The 23,946-nt window shown below is 51.8% G+C and overlaps 1 protein-coding gene across 6 annotated transcripts; it reads right to left on the bottom strand.

Annotated features, from left to right (window-relative positions):
• Positions 1-2,983: 2,983 nt before the first annotated feature.
• Positions 2,984-23,775, bottom strand: Ttll3 (tubulin tyrosine ligase like 3). 6 transcript variants are annotated; one of them, XM_090323861.1, is made up of 16 exons: positions 21,314-21,724; positions 21,077-21,165; positions 19,608-19,704; positions 19,349-19,446; positions 18,269-18,397; positions 17,339-17,453; positions 16,364-16,462; positions 14,916-15,114; positions 11,658-11,806; positions 10,938-11,181; positions 9,119-9,554; positions 4,923-5,092; positions 4,031-4,107; positions 3,654-3,880; positions 3,376-3,484; positions 2,984-3,171 (listed from the first exon to the last, which is right to left on the bottom strand). In XM_090323861.1, the coding sequence occupies exons 1-16, from the start codon at positions 21,663-21,665 to the stop codon at positions 3,014-3,016; spliced, it is 2,748 nt and encodes a 915-aa protein (XP_090179987.1). In that variant the 5' UTR covers positions 21,666-21,724; the 3' UTR covers positions 2,984-3,013. The 6 variants fall into 6 exon arrangements, with proteins under 6 accessions (XP_090179987.1, XP_090179986.1, XP_090179989.1 ...); XM_090323860.1 differs by having other exon boundaries at positions 19,536-19,704; positions 21,314-21,723; XM_090323863.1 differs by lacking the exon at positions 21,314-21,724 and adding an exon at positions 23,661-23,775 and having other exon boundaries at positions 3,654-4,107; positions 19,536-19,704.
• Positions 23,776-23,946: the final 171 nt, after the last annotated feature.

Here is a 23,946-nt window from a genome sequence, read left to right as displayed (position 1 = left end):
ACTGCGGGGGTACACTATAGCCCTGGCCCCCGTGGCAGTAACTACGCTTAGATTGTGACTTCCCAGTGTGAGCCAGCACCACGCCCCCCTCCTGAACTGGATCCATCTTCTACAGCTGACAGGAACCCTGACGCGTACTCTGACTTGCCATTGCCCCCACTCCCGGCCACCATTCTGATTTTAACCTTTGAAATGGACTATATATACCATCTAAGTGGAGACACTCATATTTCACTTTAAAAAAAACCCTGAAATACAGCTTGGCGCTAGTGGCTCACGCCCATAATCCTAGCTTGTCAGAGGGCTGAGATCTGAGGATCATGGTTGAAAGCTAGCCCTGGCAGGAAAGTCAGTGAGACTCCTCTCCAGACGTGGTGCTGTGGCTCAGCGTGGTAGAGCACTAGCCTTGAATGAAAAAGCTTATTTTTGCTTCCTGTAGTAGCTGATGCCTGTCCCCACTTTTTCTGTTGTGATCAAGTCTCGATCTTTTGTTTCACTTTGTTGGTTTTTTGGGGTTTTTTTTGTAATGGAGATTGAACCCAGGACGTTGCACTTGCTAGGCAAGCGCATTGCCACTGAGCTACATCCCAGCCCAAGGTGTCAGCCGTTTTGTCTGTGCCGGCCTGGAACCATGGTGCTCCCAGTCTCTGCTTCCTGAGTTGTTAGGTCACAGGGTGAGCAGCCAGCACAGCCCTGCTGTTTCACCATATGCACAAGCGTCCCACGACCAGCTCCACTAGTACATTCATTCCCATAAGCTGTAGGAACAGCCTACCACAACCCGAGTGGCTTAGGACAGAAACAGTCCTCAGTTCAGTAGACCTGAAGCTCAAAGCCCCGGTGACAGCAGAGGTCCCCTCAGGGCTCCGAGATTCTCTGTGCTCTGGCTGTCCATTGGTTGCTGGAGATAGAAAGCAGGGCCTCCGACTTGACAGGTGTTTCTCCATCAAGCCTCTGCTTAAAAATCTATCATCCTGGGGCCGGGAGTTTGGCCTAGTGGTTAAAGTGCTTGCCTAGCATGCATGAAGACCTGGGTTCGCTTCCTCGGTACCACATACATAGAAACAGCTGGAAGTGGTGCTGAGGCTCAAGTGGTAGAGCTCTAGCCTTGAGAAATCCCAAGGACAGTGCTCAGGCCCTGAGTCTTCGCCCAGGACTGGCCAAAAAAAAAATAAATCTATCATCCTGACTGCTCCGCTCCCTCCCATGGCCTGGGCAGAAAACCCATGAGACTATCACCAACAAACTACCTCCCAAAAAGTGGAGCTGTGGCTCAAGTGGGTAGAGTAGCAGCCTTGGGCAAAAAGCTCAGGGACAGTGCGCAGTCCCTGAGGAGCTCTAAGATTGGTGCACACACACACACACACACACACACACACACACACACGAACACACACAGAGCTTTCTAGCATACTATTAGAGATGACAGTGCAAGAAAGTAACTTTGAGCTGGGCACTGGTGGCTCATGCCTGTAATAGAGGCTCTTCAGGAGACAGACCTCAAAGATAGTGGTTTGAAGTCAGTTAGGGCAGAAAAGTCTGAGAGACTTTAACTCCAATTATCTGGCAGAATGCCAGTTTAGAGCGTGGTTCAAATCATAGCGTACCAGACAAAAGCAAGAAAGCCAAGCAAGAGCATGAGTCACTTAAGTTGAAGCCTCAGTACTAACACAAAGAAAAGAATCACTTTGACTTTCCTGCTGTTTTTCCCCAACATGTCATTCCATATATATATATATAATTCATATATGAGAGACAGGCCTGGGTGTGGTCCTTGTGCTCTTTCGGCTCAAGACTGGTTCTCATACTCGGAGCCACAGCTCTACTTGTGGTTTTCTGATGGCTAATTGGAGAGGAGTCTTAAGGACTTACGTGTGGGGTTGGCACATCTGCTCCTGAGTAGCTGGGATTACAGGTGTGAGCAACCAGTGCTTGGCAGGCTGTGCTGTTTTTGCCTCTCCTGGGGCTTGGACACTGGGGCACTTTCCTTGAGCTTTCTCAAAGCTAGCACTCTACCACTTGAGCCATAGCATCACTTCTGCCTTTTTCTGTGTATGTGGTACTGAGGAATTGATTCCAGGACCTCCTGCATGGTAGGCAAGCACTCTACCCCTAGGCCATGCTTTTGGTCCCAGCTGTACTGTTTTGGTTTTTTTTTTTTTTCATGAGACTCCCTGGGAAAGGTGCAGAAGTGGAAAAGTCCCACTCCTGTGGAAGGATGAAGCCCACACTGAGGCCAGGGGCATGGCTCAAATGGTAGCGTCTGCTGAGAAGCAGTGAGGCCCTGAGTTCAAACCACAGAACCACCAAAAAGGAAAATGGAAGTCAAAAGGTGAGTGTGCAGACCTTAGTGAAACAACGTGAGAGATGGCAGCATACCTCTGTCATCCCAGGGACTGCAAGATAAACCACTGCATGGAAACGGTCTTCTGAGCCTCCCCTCAGCATTTAGCTGCTTCTTTAACTTCTCTGCCCAGTCTAGTACTGGAAGAGATTGCATCTTGGGCCTTCAGTCATATAGGTCCCCACTGCATCAGACTTGCATTAAATAAGTGTATGTGCTGTCTGTTCATCAAACTCATTTAAGTCTCAGCCCGCCGTGGCCTTCAGTGACTGACACCCACCAGACAATCCAGGACAGTCTCATTTTGAGATGTCAGTTTATTAACATTTGCACAACATTTTCCACATAAGGACACACTTCATGGGTTCCAGGTAGAGTTTTTAGAGGACCACCACCCTGCCTACCACAGCAGACAAGCTCAGACTTCTTCATGGGACTGGGGTGGTTTTGGTCCCTTCTGGGAGAAGGGACGGGCCTATGCCCTCCAGAGACCGGCTTATGCCCACCAAAGGCATCTCTTTTCCCTTTCCATGTCATTCCTATGTCCACCAGGTGTCACCCTGCCAGCCCTGCTCATCTTCCAGGGCCGGGGATCCTGGCATGCTGCAGTTGTGACTGTGGGCCTTGCCTTACGCCTGCTGCCTCGAGCTTTGAGGCAGGCCGATTCCCTCATCTATACAGTGGAGGCCTTCCCCGCCCCCAGCCCCCTGCGGTCCTGCCCAGGAAGCCGAGTCTGCCTCTGTGCTGCATGGGAGAGTTCTCTGCACCTCGGGGTGGAGGGGCCTCGCCCGCTTGTTCTTCATCCTCCACCAGCAGTGGAGCCAGGCCTGGAATACATCAGTCACCACTTTTTATTCGGCTCTGCATGCAGGGCAAGGGCAGTGGGGTTCAGAGCAGGGGTTTCTCTAGCATCAGATTCCCCACCATCCCCAGCCTACGGAATGCTAAAGCAAGGGATACGGGAAGGCTCAGCCTCTCCTTAGGGTATGCCTCAGCCTTGGATTTGTCGCAGCGTCTGGCCTTGAACTTGCCTTTGGACTTGACCTTCCTGTGGTGGCTAGGAAGAGGTCCAACTTCAAAGGACAGAGGCCACAAGGCACTTCCACAATGGGGGGCTCGAAGGCGCGGAGGAACACCAGCCTCGGTGTGAAAGGGGGGAGAGGGAGAGATGATCAGGAGGGTGTCTCCGAGGGGGTTCTGAGAGAGCTCCTAGCTGCCCATGGGGACCCCCCCACCCTGTCCCTCTGACCCTGTCCCCAGTGCTCAGCGCTCCCCCCCGCCCTGGATTGTGAGTCAGTTCAAGGCCCACCTTTCTTGGCTTCAGGACGCCGGGTGTCCCCTTGAGCTCAGGGGCGGGTGGAAAGGACATCAGCACCTTGGCGGTGGGGAGAGTCATCAAGGCCTTGCCTGTAGTCGAAAGGGCCTTAGCGCCCATCAGCTTGTTGTGCTGCAGTCTGAGGACCCGGCCCTGGGGTCGGAGCACACTGGGGGAAGGCAGCCGGGCCTTGGTGTGGAGGCTGGGGAAGTGGGAGGGGGCTGTGGGAGCAAGGGAAGCTGTGAGGGTCGGGGGAGGGCTGCAGACTGACCAGCAGAGGGCGGGGAGAGACAGGGCAGGGTGGGAGCTGGTGGAACTTTCCCGGTTTCCTCCTCCCGAGGGGAGAGCGGAGGATTTGGAGTCCAACAGACCTGGGCCTGCATCTCTGGATGGTCCTTTCTGAGCTGTGCAACCTGGGGCAACTTCCTTACACTTCCTGCCACCTCGGCTGGAAAACGGGGACAAAAATGGCCACCTTACTCGGTGGTTGTGAGGGCTACAGAGCTTCTCAGGCTCCTGTGTTTAGAGCCTTTAGGGGCAGAGCAGAGCAGCAGCAAAGGCCTGGACTCCACCCTGGATCTAGATCCTGCCATCCTTTTTTGCTGTTGTTGTTGGTCATGGGACTTGAACTCTGGGCCTGGGCACTGTCCCTGAGCTCTTCAGCTCAAGACTACCACCCTACCCCTTGAGCCACAGTGCCACTTCTGGTTTCTGGTGGTTAATTGAAGATAAGACTCTCACGGACTTTCGTACCCGGGCTGGCTTTGGACTGCGATCCTCAGATCTCAGCCTCCTGAGTAGCTAGGGTTACAGGCGTGAGCCACTGTGCAGGGCTTGAACTCTGTTATCTTGCAGAGCAACTGCTGGCAGTCACTCTGCCTGGGTGACAGCTGTGGAGGGGACAATATGCATTTGGCAATGAACCTAAAAATACTTTATGAGCAATGGCTTTTACTTGCTATGGAGGGGTGGTCGCTGGTGGGAGGCAAATCAGACAGGGGGGAAGGTATCTGAGGGGAAGATCTAGCCCAGGCTGGGTTATTTCAGATGTTCAGCGGGTGGGGTTGCAAAGGTTATGGGTGAAATCGTGCCCTGCCCTGGTGCCGGGAGGGTTTCCACTTGTGGAGAGTAGTGCAGCCCCAAACGGTGGCACATTTTGCCTTGCCTTTCTTCCCCTTTCCAGGCACTGTGGTGGTAGCAGTGGAGCTTGGCTTCTCACTGTGCCCCAGGCTCTTGGTCCCAGCAATTCTCCTAGAAGCTGACCTGTGGGTAGGGGTCCCCGAATCCTTGCTTTCCCCAGGGCTTCGTGGGGTTAGCAGATGAGGGAGTGCTGGACGGGTCCCCATCCGGCGATACATGGCTAATGGCTTCTTGATGGTGAAGCCCTCCACCATCAGCTGGATGCCCACGTACTGGGGCACCTCCACGGCGGGCTGCGGGGGAGAGACGAGGCCCACTCAGACAGTGCCCTTCCCTTCCTGGGGCTGGCAGGACTCAGGGCACAGAGGGCACAGGGGATGGGTCAGTTCCTACAGATGAGGATAGTCACTTCCTTTAGGATAGACTAGGACAAGAGCTGTTTCTGGGTGGAGAAACAAGAAGCCCACCTTTATCCTCTAAGGAAACTACTAGAGAGTCACAGGGCCCCTAGGCATTAGTAGCCCAGAGGAGCGGGGGAATTCTAGCCATACCCACACAAGCACAACTCCGTCATCTCATTGGATATGAGGGCAGCTCAATGGGAGAACGAGACTGCCTAGTCAAGCCCTAGGTCAAGCTAAGTCCCCAGAATCATAAAATAATAATAATAATAATAAACCTTCCACAATCTACCCACACAGCAGAATCATTTGGAGCTTGCTAAAACCGCAGCTAGCAGGGCTCCTGGCCAGTCTCCGATCACAAGAAGCTCAGATATCTTAGAATAGCCTTATTTAACCAATGTGGAATGAACAAAGAATTAGAAATTTACTAGAACAGCTGCCTCACAAAGCACAAAACACTGAGTACAAACCCCAGCACTGCCCTCACCACCACCCCCCCCCCAAAAAAAACCCCAGAAAATAGATATTAAAACAATGAAGTAGAGCTGGCCTAGTGGTAGAGGGCTTGCCTAGCATGCACGAAGACCCAGGTTCAGTTCCTCAGTACCACATATGTAGAAAAAGCCAGAAGTGGTGCTGTGGCTCAAGTGGTAGAGCTCTAGCCTTGAGAAAGTCCAAGGACAGTGCTCAGGTTCTGAGTTCAAGCCCCAGGACTGACAAAAACAAAAACAAAAATTAAAAAAAATGAAGTGGAAAAAGAAAAACATGACAAGAAACTTATGCTAGGCACAAGTCCAGCCAGAGGTGTTAATGTGACAGTGGAATTTACAGACAGTGCCTTTAAGTGACTAGCATCAAATAAAAACAAAGTGGAAGCTCATGACTGAAGCCTATTTGGGTTTGTAAAGAGAGAGACAGATGGGGCTGGGAATGTGGTTTAGAGGTAGAGTGCTTGCCTAACATACATGAAGCCCTGGGTTCAATTCCTCAATACCACATAGACATAAAAAGCCAGAAGTGGTGCTGTTGCTGAAGTGATAGAGCACTAGCCTTGAACAGAAAGGACCAGCACATACACACACACACACAAGCACACACAGAAACCATTTACACATACAGACACAAGCCATCCCCTACTCTTTTTTTTTTTAGTTCACACCATCAGCACCTTCCCGCCCAGAACCCAAACCATGGCAGATGAGAATCTGTCATGAAATAAAATGCCACAACAATTACTTCCAGAGCTCAGAAAACCCTTAGAAAGTCAGGTGTTTTTTTTAATCATGGGACTGAAGTTCACGGTCTAGGTGTTGTCCCTGAACCTCTCTGTGCTTAAGGCTAGTGCTATAGCTCTTGAGCCTTTTCTGTGAATGTGGTACTGAGGAATCAAACCCAGGGCTTCATGCATGCTAGGCAAGCTCTCTACCACTAGGCCACATTCCTGGCCCCATTCCCCAATGTTTAAAAAAAATTTTTTTAGCTGGGCACTGGTGGCTCACACCTGTAATCCTAGCTACTCAAGAGGCTGAGATCTGAGGATAGCAGTTCAAAGCCAGCCCAGATATGAAAGTCTGTGAGACTCATCTCTAGTTAACCACCAGAAAACCAGAAGTGGCACTGTGGCTCAAGTGGTAAAGCACTAGCTCAGGAACAACTCCCAGGCCAAGAGTTTGAGCTCCACAACCAACAGCAAAACAAAACTAAAACAAAAAATTGTAATGTCAAGGATATAACCAAGGGCCTAGAGTTTGGCCTAGTGATAATAGTGCTTGCCTAGCATGCACGAAGACCCGAGTTTGATTCCTCAGTACCACATGCATAGAAAAAAAGCTGGAAATGGTGCTGTGGCTCCAGTGGTAGAGTTTTAGCCTTGAGAAAGTCCAAGGACAGTGCTCAGGCTCTGAGTTCAAGGCCCAGGACTGGCAAAAAAAAAAAAAAAAAGGATGTAATCAAGTACCTTGTGCATTCTAGGCAAGCACAAGCTAGTAATCAACACCCCACCCCCATCTCCATACCCCTGCACCACTTTAGGACTCTAGCAACAAAGGCAGATGTGGCCCTTTCACTTTAACCTCCACAACTGTGAACCAAAACAATAAACCTCTCTTCTTTATGAATTATGTCCCTCCACCATGCTATCATGTTATTAGCAACAGAAAATGGGCTACTACACAATATACAATATACATCAGTGAACCCACACTTCACTGATGGGGAGACACTCACAGTATGCACCTTGTGATGCCTCGAGGACCCTGTATCACCTCTGAGTTGTTTTTGCCAAAAGTGTGCTTAACCTGAATCTCATCAAGCTGTTTGACCTAACTTCTAGTTTACAGGGCATTCAGATAGCAGAAAAGCAAGTCAGACAACACCACTGGAAACAATCAGATAAATTCAGAATGTGGGGCAGTTCTCCAAAGCACAGCAGGTTCTTTCAAAAGATCAGAATGGAGAGAAAGTGGGGCTGCCCTAGGTGAAGAGACCAGAGACAAAACCACCAGTGAAAGTGTGGGGCTTCCTTACACAATGCCCCCGCCCCAAGCTCCTAAACCAATCAATAACGAAAGACAACTGGGGATATGAGATCAGTCATGGGGCTTGAACTCAGGAACTCGGCCTGGGTGCTATCCCTGAGCTTTTTTTCTGTTCATGGTCAGTGCTCTACAACTGAAGCCACAGCTGGACTTCTGGTTTTAGCTTTTGGTTGGTTAATTAGAGAATAGAGTCTCATGGACTTTCCTGCCTAGGCTGGCTTTGAACTGTCATTCCGTCTCCTCAGTACCTAAGATTACACACATTGATCCACAGAATGGGACAACACATTTTTTGAAACCAAAATGCCAACATACTCAGCTAAGACATAATCAGCACTATAACCAAGGCCATCTAGTTCACACCATCAGCACCTTCCCGCCCAGAACCCAAACCATGGCAGATGAGAATCTGTCACGACATAAATTGTCCCAATGAATTACTTCCAGAGCTCAGACAACCCTTAAAATGTCAGGTTTCTGGCTTTTTTTGGTGTGCTGGTCCTGAGGCTTAAACTCAAAGCCTGGGGCACTATCCTTGAGGTTTTGTGCTTAAGGCAAATGGTCTACCACTTGGGCTACAGCTCCACTTCCAACTTGTTTTTGGTAGTTAACTGGCGATAAGAGGCTCTTGGCCTGGCTTCAAATCACAGCCTCTATAGTAGCTAAGATTACAGGTGTGAATTACCAACATCCAGCTTCAAGTCTGATTTTTGAAAACTCTGACTCTATCCTTTATTAGCAGACTCAAATCTCTTTTTATTATAAGATGAATAAGATAAATACTGTTACTACTACTACTACTAATAATCCCAATGGCAACTGTGATTGGGTAGTGTCTGGCATTTCTCCTGACCCTCATCACCAACTGATTAAATAATGACAGTAGCTAAAACTTGTGCCACTTTCTCTGTGTGCCAGTACTAAAATCTTCACTTTGATCAACTGTAATTCTCACACCATAGAACTAGATGTTAACTCTTGCTTTAAAGATGAGGAACAGGCCTAATCTGGGGATCGGTGGCAGGACAGGGTTTTGAAATGAGTCTGATGGCCAAGCCCTGTGGCTTTTGTTGATGGTGGTGGTGATGGTTGTGGGGACTGAACTCTGGGCATTTTCCCTGAGCAATTCAGTTCAAGGCTACCACCCTCCCCCTTGAGCTACAGCACCACTTCTGGTTTTCTAGTGGTTAATTTGAGATAAGAGTCACGTGGACTTTAGTGCCTGGGCTGGCTTTGGACCGAGATCCTCAGATCTCAGCCTCCTGAGCAGCTAGGATGACAGGCGTGAGCCACCACGTCTGGCCCTGTGGCTTTATTATGGGGCCGCCTACCCTACAATGGACCCCCCTGGGCTTCTACTTAGGGTACACCACCTCACCTGCTTATAGATGAGCTCGAAGGCGCCTGTGTCACAGCTCCGGTCCAGCCGCCGGTCGATAACCACGCGCAGAGTGTCGGCCTGCACACCGGCACAGAGGCGGGCAGTGACGGCTGTGGAAGGCGCCATGGTGGGGCTGGCGTTGATCTCGATCAGCCAAGGCTGGAAGTCCTCGCCAAACACAAAGTCTGCCCCGTAGAGCTCAAAGCTCGCCTTCCGGCATTGCACCGTGTCCTGAGAGGTCTGAAGTGCGTGGATCACAGCAGCTTTCATTCCGGGCACAATGACATTAGACCAGGCATTGGGGGCGCCCAGCTCCTGCAGGTGGTCCTGGAACGTCTGGCTGGACCACATGTTGTCTGCCGGCAGCATGGGATGCCGGTGGCATGAGGTCTCCAGGTGTTTCTGGATGGAATTGTTGCACAGGTGCACAGAGCTAGGGCGGAGGGGAAAGCCGAGGCTCAGGTCTGGGGGCCTCCACTCGAGCTGGGCCTCCCTGGTTGGTGTAACTGAGATGGGGCCCTGCGAAGGAGCCTTTCAAGTCACAGCCAGTCCTACCTCAGGACTACAATGAGTGCACTAACTAGGGGGCCATAATACTGAGGGCTTGGGGCCTCGTCCAGTGAGCCCTTCCCCTGCTTAGAAGGTGTGCCAGGGGCATGTTCCAGTGACACTCAGGGCTAGCTGCAAGTTCTCCGGCCAGTCATTTTACGTGCATATTCTTGACAAATGCTAACGGAGGGCTGGAGCAGTACCTGCCTCATTGGGCTTTGTTGGTAGATCGCTAGCCAGAGTTCAAGCCCCACAGCAGCAGCAACAAAAGTCTCACAAACTTTCCTCCCTGAGCTGGCTTTGAACTGCAATCCTCTGATGTCAGCCTTCTGAGTGGCTAGGATTACAGGGCTAAGCAACCAGTGCCTGGGCTTCACTGGGCTTTATGAAACATGACGAAAGCATACACAAATGCTAAAAGACTCATTACTGATAGCTACAGTGACACGTTTCAGATGACGTCTCCATTTGTCATCTGTGGACACTAAGGTTTTCGCCTCTCCAAGCTACAGACATGGAATCTGGACCAAGGGATCAACAAGAAAAGCTGAACTAGGCCGGGAGTTTGGCCTAGCGGTTAAAGTGCTTGCCTAGCATGCATGAAGACCCGGGTTCGATTCCTCGGTACCACATACATAGAAAAAAGCTGGAAGTGGTGCTGAGGCTCAAGTGGTAGAGCTCTAGCCTTGAGAAAATCCAAGGACAGTGCTCAGGCCCTGAGCTCAAGCCCAGGACTGGCAAAAAAAAAAAAAAGCTGAACTACCAGAGTTAACAATGCACCTTGTCTATAGCCTATTAGATTATTTGATGCATTATGTTCTTTGCTTGTGTTTCCCACTAGGATGTGAGGGTGTATCTTCTGTGTGCCAGTCCTGGGACTGAAACTCAGGGCCTAGGTGCTGTCCCTGAGCTTTTCTGATCAAGGCTGGCACTTTTCCACGTGAACCCACAGACGCACTGCCAGATTTATGGTGGTTAATTGTAGTCTCGTGTTCTTCTCTTTCCGGGCTGGTTCAGCCTCCTTGGTGGCTAGGGTGACAGGCAGGAGGCCACCAGCACTGGGTGGCTATGAGCACTTGAGCGCTGAGATCATGTTTTGTCCACCACTATATCCCAAGGGCCTAGAACAGAGGTCAGCAGCCCCAGGGTGAGGGATGGGTGGTGGACGGAGGAAGGCCTGCCTGCCTGCCTGCCTGCCTGCCTGCCTGCGAGTCCCCGTGTGCAATCGGTGACTGCTGGCGCGGGTGCTGGGGGAGAAGGCACTCACTTGTCCAGGTTCTTGAGGGAGAAGGGCTGTGTGGAGAAGCGGATGTAACTGTCCCGGTAGAACCACACGGTGAGTGGGTTCCAGTCGGTGACCAGGAACCACTGTCGCAGGTCAAATTTGGTGCCGAAGATGAGCAGGGGCCGCTCGATGTACTTCTGGACCACCCACTTGCCGTCCTTGATCATCATGGAGTTGCTGTCCACCAGCTTCAGGATGTCGTCCAGGTGGTCCAGGCACACGATGCCTGCGGGAGAGGGGGCGTGGAGGAGCCAGGCCGGGGTGGGCTGGGAGGAGGGCGGGGAGCCCTCGTCCTCACTCACAACCACAACCCTCTTCCCCTTGCTAAGAACTTAAAATGATGTCTCTCCCTCCCCCCCCTCCATCATCCCCACTCCTTCCTGCCTCCCCTGCTCCCCCGTTGGTCATGGGACTTGAACTCTGGGCCTGGGCGCTGTCCCTGAGCTCTTCAGCTCAAGGCTACCAACCCTACCCTTAAGCCAAGCCCCACTTCCCCTTTTCTAGAAGTTAATTGGAGATTAGAGTCTCAGGTCCTTTTGTGCCCCGGCTGGCTCTGAACCTTGATCCTCAGATCCCAGCCTCCAGAGTAGCTAGGATGACAGGCGTGAGCCACGGCACGGCTCACTATGGACCTTTCCACTCTCTAGTGGGGGGCTGTGTGTCATGGGTGCTGGCGAGGGAAGCAGAGGCGATGACTCCCACCTCGCCCACGGGACTTGGCTCCTGGCTTCACGATCCAGATGTTGCGGTCCCCCTCCATGTCTGTCTGGGGTATCAGAGCCCGTAGCTGCTGTAAGACATCCTCGCAGCGCTGGACCTGAGTGTCCAGGTGTTGGAGTTTTGCCCCCTGGCTGTGAAGATATGGTGGGAGGATTTAGACAAGACAGAGCCCAGGGGCAACGGGAGGCCTGGACAAGGGGAGATACAGGTTCCCCTGGCCTTGGTCCAACCAGTGTTAATCATACCTTCCCCCTAAAGACCGGACTCCCGTTCCACCTCACTCCCCAGCCCACCCCCGCCACACACACACAACACCTCATTTGATCAGACCATGGGAATGAGGAAAGTTTGGGAAATTCCATTTACTTCACACTCTCTCCCCATATCACCAACGTTCTACCTCCAGCCTTTGGCTAGATGTCGGTAGCTCACACCTATAATCCTAGATATTCAGAAGGCTAAGATCTGAGGATCATGACTTGAAGCCAGCTGGGGTAAGAAAAGTCCATGAGATGCTTCTTTTTTTTTTTTCCATTTAATTTTTTTTCCAGTACTGGGGCTTGAACTCAGGGCCTGAACACTGTCCTTGGGCTTTCTTGGGGCTAGCACTCTACCACTTGATCCACAGCACCCACTTCCAGCTTTTTTTTCTTCTTCTATGTATGTGGTACCAAGAATCAAAACGGGGTCTTCATGCATGCTAGGCAAGCACTCTACCATGAGGCAAAACTCCTGGCCCATTAGACTCTTTTTTTTTTTTTTTTGCCAGTCCTGGGCTTGAGCTCAGGGCCTGAGCACTGTCCTTGGACTTTCTCAAGGCTAGAGCTCTACCACTTGAGCCTCAGCACCACTTCCGGCTTTTTTCTATGTATGTGGTACCAAGGAATCGAACTCGGGTCTTCATGCATGCTAGGCAAGCACTTTAACCACTAGGCCAAACTCCTGGCCCCCCATTAGACTCTTATCTTCAATTAACCGCTAAAAAGCCAGAAGTAGACGTGTGGCTCAAGTGGTAGTGTGCCAGCCTTGAGCAAAAAAACTAAGGGACAGGGACCAGGACTTGAGTTCAAACCCCAGTACCATCGCAAAACAAAACAGCAGCATTTTAAAACCTTGCTTTTGGCACCATCATTCCAGTCCCTAGTGAGTATCACTGTATGCCAGGTATTGTGCCACAGGCTCTCTACACCGCATCACGATTCCTCCCCATAGCTCTACTGGGGAAGCATGCCCATTCTGGAAAAATGGGAAGTGCACGTGAGGAGTTAAATGAACGACTGAGGCGGGGTCCAAATGCACGACTGCCTCCCCTCCAGGGATCTCTAGGGGGACCCTTCCTTCCTATTCTGAGTGGACTGGCTGACCAGCACGTCTCTGCCTGGTCTAATCCAAGCACACGTGGATCAGGCCTCTTCTAGCTCTCTCTTCCCGTCTCTCAGCCTTGGCGGGTGCTTATTTGGTCACGGCCTGTTCCCCCTCTGCACTCTGCTGTTGGTACTGGACTCTGCACGCAGGGGCCCAGGCTAGCGCACGCGCAGAGCTGCCCTGAGCTGCAGCCCACTCCCTGTAGCTGCAGACAGAGCTGTGTAGTCTACACCCATGCACATACTTGCTGTGCTCCACAGTCGGCTAACTGAATAAATGATTGGCTAGGGATGTACCCCGGCAGTCACCTGCCTCAGCAACAGCCTATACAGACAGGAGTTTGTGAACAAAGGGGGACCCTGTTCACTATAGGATGGAAAATGTCAACAAAAAACCCAGAGGGGTCAGACCCTGCTAACCTCGCCTGCATGTCTCCGCCTCTCCCGTGTCCTCACCATGGAACCTTTTCTCCTTTTTCATGAGGGATGCCCCAGGAACAAGGCTTCCTGGGAATGCCCACGCATGCACGCTATAGAGCTTCCCATGATTCAGCACACCTGGAGGGGCTCAGAAAGTGCTGCCTGGGGTGCTGGAGCAGTCTAAAAAGAAGTCTATTTGTTATTTATACTTAGGAGAAAGAGCAAAGTTTGTGTGGACAATGAACCTTTATAAAGGCCTGGGCTGGCTGAGCATGAACTTGTTTTTAAAAAGTAGAAGCTTGGCATTGGTGGCTCATGCCTGTGATTCTAGCGACTCAGAAGATCAAGATCTGAGGCTCGTGGTTCGAAGCCAGCCTGGGTAGGAAAGACGTCTCTAATAACTACTCGAAAAGTCAAAGTCGATCTATGGCTTGACTTTGAGCAAAAAAGCTCAGGGACAGTGCTCAGGACCTAAGTTAAAACCCTAGGACCAGTGCCAAAATGAGGGAGTGGAAGGAAGGAAAAGGGGACAAAAATATGAGAAGGGGTATCAATGTTTGAGAAGTAATGTACCCACTACCAGATGAATTTAACTGCCTCTATTGAGCCATCCAACTGCATGCATTTTTTTTTTTTTTTTTTTTTGCCAGTCCTGGGGCTTGCCAGGGCCTGGGCACTGTCCTTGAGCTTCCCCCCCCCCTTTTTTTTTTCTTTTTCTCAAAGCTAACACTCTACCATTTGAGCCACAGCATCACTTCGCCTTTTTCTGTGTGTATGGTACTGAGGAATCGAACCCAGGGCTTTGTGCATGCTAGGAAAGTACTCTGCCACTACCACACTCCTGGCCCTGTCTCTCTCTCTTTTTTTTTTTTTGGTCAGTCGTGGGGCTTGAACTCTGGGCCTAGATGCTGTCCCTCAACTCTTCAGCTCAAGGCTACCCTATCCCTTGAGCTATAGCCCCACTTCCAATTTTCTAGTGGTTAACTGGAGGTAAGAGTCTCATGGTCTTTAGTGCCCACGCTGGCCTTGAACCATGGTCCTCAGATCTCAGCCTCCTGAGTAGTTAGGATTACAGGCGTGAGCCACCACACCTGGCTATATCTGTCTTATATTGAAACATTTTATGCATCTCGTCTAGTAGATTCTCTCAGCCTTCTAGAACTTGTCTTGATAAAAAGGACTCATTAGCTGTGTACTGGTAGCTACTCAGGAGGCTGAGATCTAAGGAGATCTGAGACTCTTGTTTCCCTTGAGCTAATGAAAAATGGCAGAAGTGGAGCTGCAGCTCAAGCAGTAGGCACCAGCCTTGAGTGAAAAGAGCTCGAAGACAATGCCCAGGCCCTGAGTTCCAACCCCAGGACTGGCAGCATAAAAAAAGAATTTAAGCAGGGGAAGAAATGAGGTTTGTACACACTTAGGCCTCGGCCCACAGCCACCGCCCAGCTCCAGTACTCACTGGATTATTTGGTAGTAGCGCTGGAGGAAGAGGGACCAGCCCTCGGGGCTGAGACAGAGTGGAGCCTCCACTTCCTTGTCAATGTCCCTGTGTGCCAGGATGCTAAGATGCTCCTCACATGCACACAGAGCCTCCTCCACAAACTCGGAGGTCACTGGCATCACCACCCTTCTTTCCACTTTCTTAGGCTCTTTGTTTTCTGCAGAGAAAGGGAGACACCTTTCATGAGCCAGTGCTGAGGCCAGGAGCATGACCTGAGCCACTCCCCTGCAGCCTGCAACCCTAGACTGCACCCTTGGCCCTTACTTGGGGCCCTACCCAAAGTCCCCCAAGGTATCTTTGGCCTACGGCCCCCTCGGCCCAGAACCACTCACACATCCTGCCTAAAATGCACCCGGAACCTTGGCCTTGGTGAGCCTGGACAGACATGAAACCAAATCTGACATGGCTTCGAACATTCCAACATACACCAGAAAATCAGACCCACCCCAGAATGCCCATAAATCCTTAAGCTACGCAGTGTTAACCTATGTATGTGCTGGAAGATCACAGGCCCTGACATACACCCGAGAATGCACGTCGACACAGAGCCCTCGAGGACCAGATGAACAACTATGGCTCTGATGCCCCAACATCTGCAATAGTCCAAAACTTTATACAACAGAGCCCTAAACCCCATACATCGTCCCAGATGACCAGCTAAAGGGCCTTTGAACCTGTGGCACTCCTGAGCCTGGACATGACAGTTTTCCTCTAGGCCAGGCGACAAAAACCGAGAGAAACAGAGCCAGTCTACCTGAGGCTCTTCCTCCTTCCCCTAGAGCTTTCCCTTCCTTCTCAGACCCATGGTTGAAGAACTCTTAGATTACAGGAGTTGCTTAGGAGCTAAGTCCAGAGAAAGGACAAGCATACAGAGGGTTCCTGCCCACCCCACCTCCCATTTCCTATGTTCCTTATGCCCAGGTGGAAGGGGTCCCCAGCACACCTATAAGCTGTCTGCTTTCACTCCTCAGAGACCAGAGCCGAGCCCTGTCAGCCCTCTCTTGGGTTTCTCGTTCACATGCCAGGCCCTGCTAGGGCTAACACGTTAAGAAATGGATAGGAAGACAGGTGTGTGAGTGGCTGGGACAGAATGGATGTGTGGTCTGGGGGACAGACAGATGGTAGACAGGACCGAAACATGGGTAGATGGACAAAATGTATCTGTGGAAGGAGTTGTAGGAAGGTAGTAATGAATGGACTGAAAAAGGTGAATGTGGAGGTAACTGGATGGACGATGGGAGAGCTGGCTGGCTGGCTGGCTGGGTAGACGATGGGCTGGTCAGGAGGTAGGTGACAGGGCAGGTATATTTGGACTGGCCATAGAGATGTGATTTGTCCACAGATGTGGAGAACAGCAGCGTGAATGATGGGAGCACAGGTGGGGCGTGGAGGGACACAGCACTCACCTGGGGCCTTTGCCTCCTCTTCCCGGCCACAGTATGAGTTCCATTCAGACTTCACCACCAGCTTGAGAACGTTGCGGGCAGCTGTCAGCCAAAAGTCCTCTGCTCCCGAAGCAGGGGATACCCTGCTCAGCCCCTAGGCTAGAGGGCTGTGCTGGTTCTGGAACCTGATCATGACTTGCCCCACTTTGGATCTGGAACCTGACTCTACCCTGACTTTAGCATCCAGCTTCAATCCTGCTGTAGAGTCAGACCCACCACAGGCCAGGCTCAGCACACATTCTGTCTTAAGAACCTGGCCGGGACCCATTTTCACATTTCTTCTCATCCTCATTCACTTTTTTTTTTTTGGCAGTCATGGGACTTGAACTCTGGGCCTGGGCGCTATCCCTGAGCTCTCCAATTCAAGGCTACCATCCTACCACTTCCTGTTCTCTAGTGACTAACTGGAGATAAGAATCTCATGTTCTTTAGTGTCCGGGCTGGCTTTGAACCAAGATCCTCATCCAATCTCCTGAGTAGCTAGGAGGACAGGCATGAGCCACTATGCCCGGCCTTATCCACTTTTGATATGTAGTCTAGGAACCAGATCTTGACCCAAAGCCTATTTCAGATTTGGGATAAAATTTTAAACCTAGTACTGAATCTGGACTCCACTTGTGACAAGTTTAGACGCACAATCTGAACCTCTGGGAACCCACCACCTACAGCCTTTCCTAGGATCCGGTCCAGCCAGTGGGACTTACCATGAGCCTGGAATTTATTCTGGATTCCAAACTGATTTTTAGAGGCTGTTTTACAATATATACTAAGCTTCCCATTCTTTACTGGAGGCCAAGCAAGGAGGCTAACTGAGGGAGGCCAAGGCTGGGGATAAGAAGGAAATCTGCGGGAAAGCTGAGGGAGTAAGGAGAAGCCGGAGCTTTTGCCCTGGTCCTTCCATCTGAGAGGTCCCAGCTGGGGTTAGGGGCTCCTTACCTATGAAGGCTTTTTTCTCATCTTCAGCCCCCAGGCGGTAGCAGCGTGGGAAGAAGGAGTCCGCATCAGCCTCATCAAACCACAGCAAATTTCGAAGGTTGAGACACAGGCCGACCTGTGGAGTTAGCTGCTGAGAGGTGGGAGGGGCAAGCCCAGAGGGCTTGAAGGAAATCTCCCAGAGTCAGGAAGGCTGTGGTTTGCCTGCTGAGCACCTCCAGCCCCTTGCCAGGGCAGCTGTGTCCCTATCTGTCCCCATGCTTGTCCAGGAGTTCTGCTCTTCAGAGAATGGCCCTCATTTTAGCATCTGGTCTTCTGTATCTGTAAAGACCTGCTCCCTTCACACCAGTAACAATGACAGGCCCAAGTAAGCAGCTCTGCTGAAACTTTAGAAGGGACGCCTTACTGGTTTTCTCCTTCAAAGATGAGGAAAGTGAAGCTCAGAGTAGAGACTCCACTTGCTAAGAAACCCAGGTAAGCACTTAGTGCCAGCAGCTCGTGCCTATAATACTATCAGTGTAGATGGCTGAGATCTGAGGATCACAGTTAAAAGCCAGCCCAGAAAGATAAATCTGAGACAGACATCTCCACCAGAAAGCCAGAAGTGGAGCTATGGCTCGTAGTAGGATGCTTGCTAGCCTTGAGCAGAAAAGCTAAGAGAAAGCACCCGTGCTCTAAGTTCAAGTCCCACTAATGGTACTAAAAGAAAATGTACTAGCCAGGAGTGGTGGCTCACAGCTGTAATCCTAGCTACTCAGGAGGTTGAGATCTGAGGACTGGGTTCAAAGCCAGCCCAGGCACTAAAAAGTCCATGAGACTCTTATCTCCAATTACCCACTAGAAGACCGGAAATGGCAAATGGCGAAATGGTGCTGTACTTAAGTGTAGCCTTGAGCTGAAGAGCTCAGGGGCGGTCCCTCCCCCAGGACTCACCTTGGTGGTAAAGGAGCCAGCCCGGGCATAGTGGTTGATCATTTGATCCTTAGAGAGGAAGCGACAGTCCAGCACGTCCCGTCTTGTTGTCCAAATGAGGTAGGGGACCTGGTTCCGAACCATGCGGGACTAGAGAGGGGAGAGGGGGTCAGGGAGGGTGATGTAGAGAGCACTGTTCCACCGCTGGGCAGAGAGGAAGCAAAGCCTTCTCTGGCCCATAGGCCATCTTTGCACAAAACAAGAACAGCCCTGACTTCCCTAGGGCACAGCGGAGAGCAGGACAGCTTCTGGTCTTCAGCAGACATTGCCATGCACCACAGGACGCGGCTGGCACAGAGGCCTCCCACCACTAACCACCACTAGCACCAGCAGCCAGGCCCTCTTCTACATCTTTCTGTTGGTGGTGGTAGTGGTGGTGATGGGGCTTGAACTCAAAGCCTGAGTGCTGTCCTGAGCTCCTTTACTCCAAGGCTAGTGCTCTAGCTCCATTTCTGGTTTTCTGGTGGTTAATTAGAGATAAGAGAGTCTCATACACTTTCCTGCCTGGACTGGTTTTGAACTTCCATCCTCAGATCTCAGCCTCTAGAGTAGATGGGATTATAGGTGTGAGCCACCTATAATGCCTGGCTTTTAATTCTTTGTGTACCAGGGATTGAAGTCAGGGCCTTAAGCTTGCTAGGCAAGCACTCTACCACGTGATCCATGGCTCCCAGAAATTAATTTTTGAGGTTAATTTTTAAAAATTATACACAAAAGTCAACTTGGTCCGGGTAGTGCTAAGCTCTGAGCGCAAGCGTCCTAGCCTGACGTGTGTGTCCACAGCATCGTGCCGAAGCTTAAGCCTTCTCCACTTGCTGCGGCAAAGAAAAAGGAAGGAATTCTTTTTTTCTCAGAAAAGGAACCACTATACCTAACAAGAGTGCCAGTCTCATCTGAACCCACCTGCGTCCTCCCTGTGGACAACCGAGTTTTATATAGATGGGCACAGGAAGGCCTAGAGGACCTGATGTCAGTGCTCTCCCTTTGGATGGACAGCCTCCTGTAAAGCCCCCGCCTCATCCTGGCACCCAGGGCCCTCACCATCAAAGCGTGTGTCCCGTCCAGGTCACTGAATTCCAAAAAACCATCCAAGTTGAACAGGTCCTGTGACTGCGGCTCCTCGTTCTCTTCTTCATCTTCTGTGGATGCAGAGACCAGACTTGAAGAGAGTCTATCCCCACGGGCACATAGCACCTTGAAACGGTGGGACCACACGAAGAGGACTCACCGTCCTCTGTGGTATCACTGTCCCCCATGGCTGAGCTGTCCAGATCCTTCTGGGGTAGAGGCAGGGCAGTACCTGCGTGGTGGATCATCTTCTTTTCCACCCAGCCCCTCTGGCGCAAGAGACACCGGATCACCGGGTAGCGGCCTTGGATCATGAATATCTTCTTCTGCTATAAAGCAAAACATGGGTACTTGTTCAGTTGGCACTGCCTAAGTGCCAGACACAAGGCGGACTGAAGCAGAGAGTATAGGCAAAAGGAATTAGCATGTGAACAGTGGCCAGGGGGAGTGGAATGGGGACCATAGGCAGTGTAGCATGCTACAGTCCTGAAACTTGTACTTGGGCTTTATCCCAGGAGTTGCACAAAGCAACGAAGTCTGGGGAAGGCAGTCAGCAGTTGGCGATTTATAAGCCTGGCTTGCTGCTAAATAGAGAATAGACAGTAGTGGACAAGCAGTGGCAGAACACTTGAAAGCTAATGTGAGGCCGGAAACCAATGGCTCACACTTGTAATCCTAATTTCTCAGGAGGCTGCAATCTGAGGACCACGGTTCAAAGTCAGCCTGGACAGGAGAGTCTTTGAGACTCCTATCTCCAGTTAACCATCAAAAAGCCAGAAGTGAAGCTGTGTCTCACGTGGTAGAGCATCAGCTTTGAGTGAAAAAAGCTCAGTGATAGCACCCAGGCCCTGAGTTTTAAGACCCTGCACTGGCATGTATGTGCAGGTGTGTGTGCGCACACAGACACAAAGGGAGGAAACTGTTGTGGTTTGCACAGAAAAACTATCACAGTAGCTAGGATGACCATGGATGGCTACAACATGGTGGTGTACATGGGGGAGATGGGGAGAAGGTGCCAGGGTTAAGATTTGGTTTTGGAGGCAGAGATGATGGCTTTGCTAATGGATTAGACCAGGGGATAAAGAAAGATCATATTTCTGACTGAGAGATATGGTTCAGGGACCTGAGTGTGAAGCACACCTGCGTGCTGGGGTGGAGAGAGACAGAGGGCTGGATGTCCCTGGTATGGAGCTGGCACAGTTGGACCGAATATGTTGCAGGGGCAGCATAAGAGGAGCCCATAAGAGAGGTGGGGAAGGGAGGGAGCCCAGGGACCACCAATGCGCCAAGAACCTCCAGAAGCAACTGAAAAGCAGCGTGGCTGGGAGGGAGGAGGAAAGCCTGTGCAGAATGACACAGGGAACCCAAACAAGAGAAGGGGTGGCTGATAGGTGGAGGCCATCCTTGATTCCCCAGGGAAAGGGATAGGAAGGATCCAAAGCAGAGGGAGAGTGGACTTAGGGAGGTGCTGGAGGAAGGCATGGGGCGCAGAGTTTTGGTTGTTTAAGGATGTTGGAAAATAAATCTGTGAACTATGGGAACTGAAACACACACATGCATACTCATCTACACACACATGTACATGAACACACGTGTGCAATGCACAAACGTGCGTACGTGCATGCATCCGCACATGCACGCATGTGTACACACACACACACACACATGCACGCACGCACACCCCCTCGGGACCCCTCTAACCTTGACAGCCCTCTCCACGTGGATCTTGGCATTTCTGAGCCGGCCCATGTGATGAGAAGCCTTGGAGAAGCCTTGCCAGAGAAAGGAACCTGCAAGGAGACAGGCAGGGGCGGGAGGCTGGCGGCTCAGCCCGACTCCTCGACTAAGGCTGCAGAGCTCGGGTGCCCGCACCCCTCCCCTCCTCCCGCCTCCACCCGGCCGCCCCGCCCCGCCCCGCCCTCCACCCCGCGGCCTCACCGCCCGGCTGTGACAGATCATCCGGCTCCTGGATGTAGGGGGTCAAGGGCTGGGGGTCCCCGGCGCCCCGGGGACAGGCGAGCCTCTCGGACAGGCCGCACACCCCGGCGGGGCTGCGGGCCGGGACCCCGTTGGGCTCGGGGGAAGCGGGTGCCGGCCATGACAACCTCTCGGGCGGCTGCGGGAACTCGGGGCCGGACACCCAGGGTAACCGGGTGGGACAGCGGGCGCTCAGGCCCGGCGGCCAATCGCACCCCGGGCCGCGCTCTGGGCCGTAGCAGGCGGCGGAGCTCCGCCGCGCAGGCCCCAAATCCCCGGGGTTCAGGAGCAGGGTGGCCCCAGAGCCCCGCATGCGCCCCTCGCTGCGCTGGCACTCGCCGCTCCCCAGCCGGCCTTGCTCGGCCCGGCCTCCCACTGCGGGCCTGCGCCCCAGCCCCGCCCTCTGTTTGCTGTCGCCTGGGAAACCATTCCCCCGACTGGAGGTTCCGGTGCTGCCCGGGGCCTCCGGGGGTGGCTTGTCCCGAAGGGGCCAGACTCGGCCTCGGTGGATGAGCTGGGCACTAAGGGCTGGTCATCAGTCCCGGTGCGCGGGGCTCTGGGGCAAGGTCACTGCACCCCCACACGGGGCCTCCAGCAAGGGCAGGGGCTGACCGGATTCATGGAGCTTACAAACCCGGTACGGGGGGGGGGGGGGGGAGGAAAAACAAACAAAAATGGCTAATGGTAGAAGGGCAGGAAAGTAAATGAGAGCCATCAGAGATGGCTCTCAAGAGGTGACATTTTAAGTTGGAGGCCTAAGTGCAAAGGAGTCAGGGGTGGCAGGCGTGCGTGGCTCCCGCCTGTAATCCTGGCTACTCAGGAGGCTGAGGATCAAGGTTTAAAGCCAGCCAGGGCACGAAAGTCTGAGACTCATCTCCAGTTAACCACCAGGAAATCAGTAGCTTTGTGGCTCAAAGTGGTAGAGTACTAGCCTTGGGCTGAAGAGCTCAGGAACAACACCCAGGCCCAGCTTTCAAGCCCCAGGAACCACCCACAAAAACAAAAACAAAACAAAACAAAAGGAAAAAGTCAGGAGCCACCCCCTTAGGACTGGCATTCCAGACAGCTCCGCCCACTGAGGTGTGACCCATTCAGGGACCTAAAAGCATCAGGTAGGGGTCCAGGTCCAGGGGAATAGGAAAGTTCAGGCCTGGGCCGGGAGTTCAGCCTAGTGGTAGAGTGCTTGCCTCGCATGCCCAAAGACCCAGGTTCCATTCCTTAGTATCACATAATAAAAAAAAGCTGGAAGTGGTGCCGTGGCTCAAGTGGTAGAGTGCTAGTCTTGAGAAAGCCCAAAGACAGGGCTCAGGCCCTGAGTTCAAGCCTTAGGACTGGCAAAAAAGAAGGAGAAGGAGAAGGCGAAGGAGAAGAGGAGGAAGAAGAAGAAGAAAGTTCAAGCCTTACACATGAGCTCCCCTCTTCCAAAACTTGGTAAGACATGTAATGCATCTGAATGATTCTGCACCTACCTAGCCCAAGATCATTCACTAGCCTCAAAAGTCAGAGGAGACTGGCCTGGTGGCTCCCACCTACAATCCTAACTCCACAGGAGGCTGAAATCTGAGGATCAGGGTTGAAAACCAGCCAGGCAGGGAAGTCAATCATTAGACTCATGTACAGTCAAGCACCTAAAAAGCCACAAGTAGAGTGTTAACAAAAAAGCTCAGGGACAGTGCCAGGCCCAAGTCCAAGCACCAGGACCAGCACACTCACAAAGAGGAAGACTCTAAGGTAGTTAAATATTTTGCCTCACATCTCAGAACACTGCTTACTCCAGATGCTAGGGCTCCGCAAATACGACACCATCACCAGCAGTTTGAGAGGCAATTCTAGGAGTGCCTCTCTTTCCTCAGACTACAAGGAGACAGAACACAGAACCTCTGTAACAACCAAGTGTTAAGTGGGTACCGTTGAGTACAAGTGGCTCACACACTTGTAATTCTAGCTACTCAGGAGACTGAGATCTGAAGATCATAGTTTGAAACCAACCCAGGCAGCAAAGTCTATGAGAGTTTTATCTCCAATAAAATCCAAAAAAAAAAAAAAAAAGCCAGAAGTAGAGCTGTGGCTGAAATGGTGGAATGCTGCCAGCCTTGAGAAGGTTGCGTTCAAGTTCCACGAAAGGGACGTACAAAAAAAAGGTGAACAACCTGCACATATCGGAAACCGTGCTTCCCAAGAGAATATGTCCCAAGAGAGGACTGAGGCGGGCAAGCACTCGATCCACAGTCAGCCTGCAAAGCTAATTTCAGGGATTTAGGACGCTAGAATATAAATCTATGTCAAGCTAGGGTTCTAGTTTGCTCACCCAAATAATGCTGTCCTGAAAAGGTCGAGTGACTAGATGTCGTTCCCTTGGGGTTGGCCAGCTTTGCCATGAGTACCTTTAACAAATTCCTTGCAAAGCTACAACACAGCCACTTAGACCAGAGGGCACAACTAGTGCAGCAGGGTAGGAGGTCACAGAGGTAGTGTCACAAAGGGCCACCCCCACCCCAGCTCCTCCTCAGTTGAACATTTCCTTGTTCTCTTTAGAAGACCAAGTTGGCTAAGTGAGGAAAACTTCGGAAAACTCAACTCATAAGGCAGCCCTT

This window comes from Megascapheus bottae, chromosome 33, assembly GCF_031878675.1.
Source record: "Megascapheus bottae isolate mThoBot1 chromosome 33, mThoBot2.hap1, whole genome shotgun sequence".
Taxonomy (NCBI): Eukaryota; Metazoa; Chordata; class Mammalia; order Rodentia; family Geomyidae; genus Megascapheus; species Megascapheus bottae.
Note: the sequence above shows the minus strand (reverse complement) of the source record. Positions and strands in the feature narration are given on the sequence as shown.

What these genes read in the sequence shown, in the direction of transcription:
- Ttll3 (XM_090323858.1), bottom strand. Translation starts at nt 21,665, where the DNA reads ATGCGGGGCTCTGGGGCCACCCTGCTCCTGAACCCCGGGGATTTGGGG. An exon ending in CAGTGATACCACAGAGGACG is followed by an intron (nt 19,447 to 19,535) that starts GTGAGTCCTCTT and finishes CTGCATCCACAG; the next exon opens with AAGATGAAGAAGAGAACGAG. An exon ending in GCGTCCTGAAGCCAAGAAAG is followed by an intron (nt 3,485 to 3,653) that starts GTGGGCCTTGAA and finishes TTTCACACCGAG; the next exon opens with GCTGGTGTTCCTCCGCGCCT.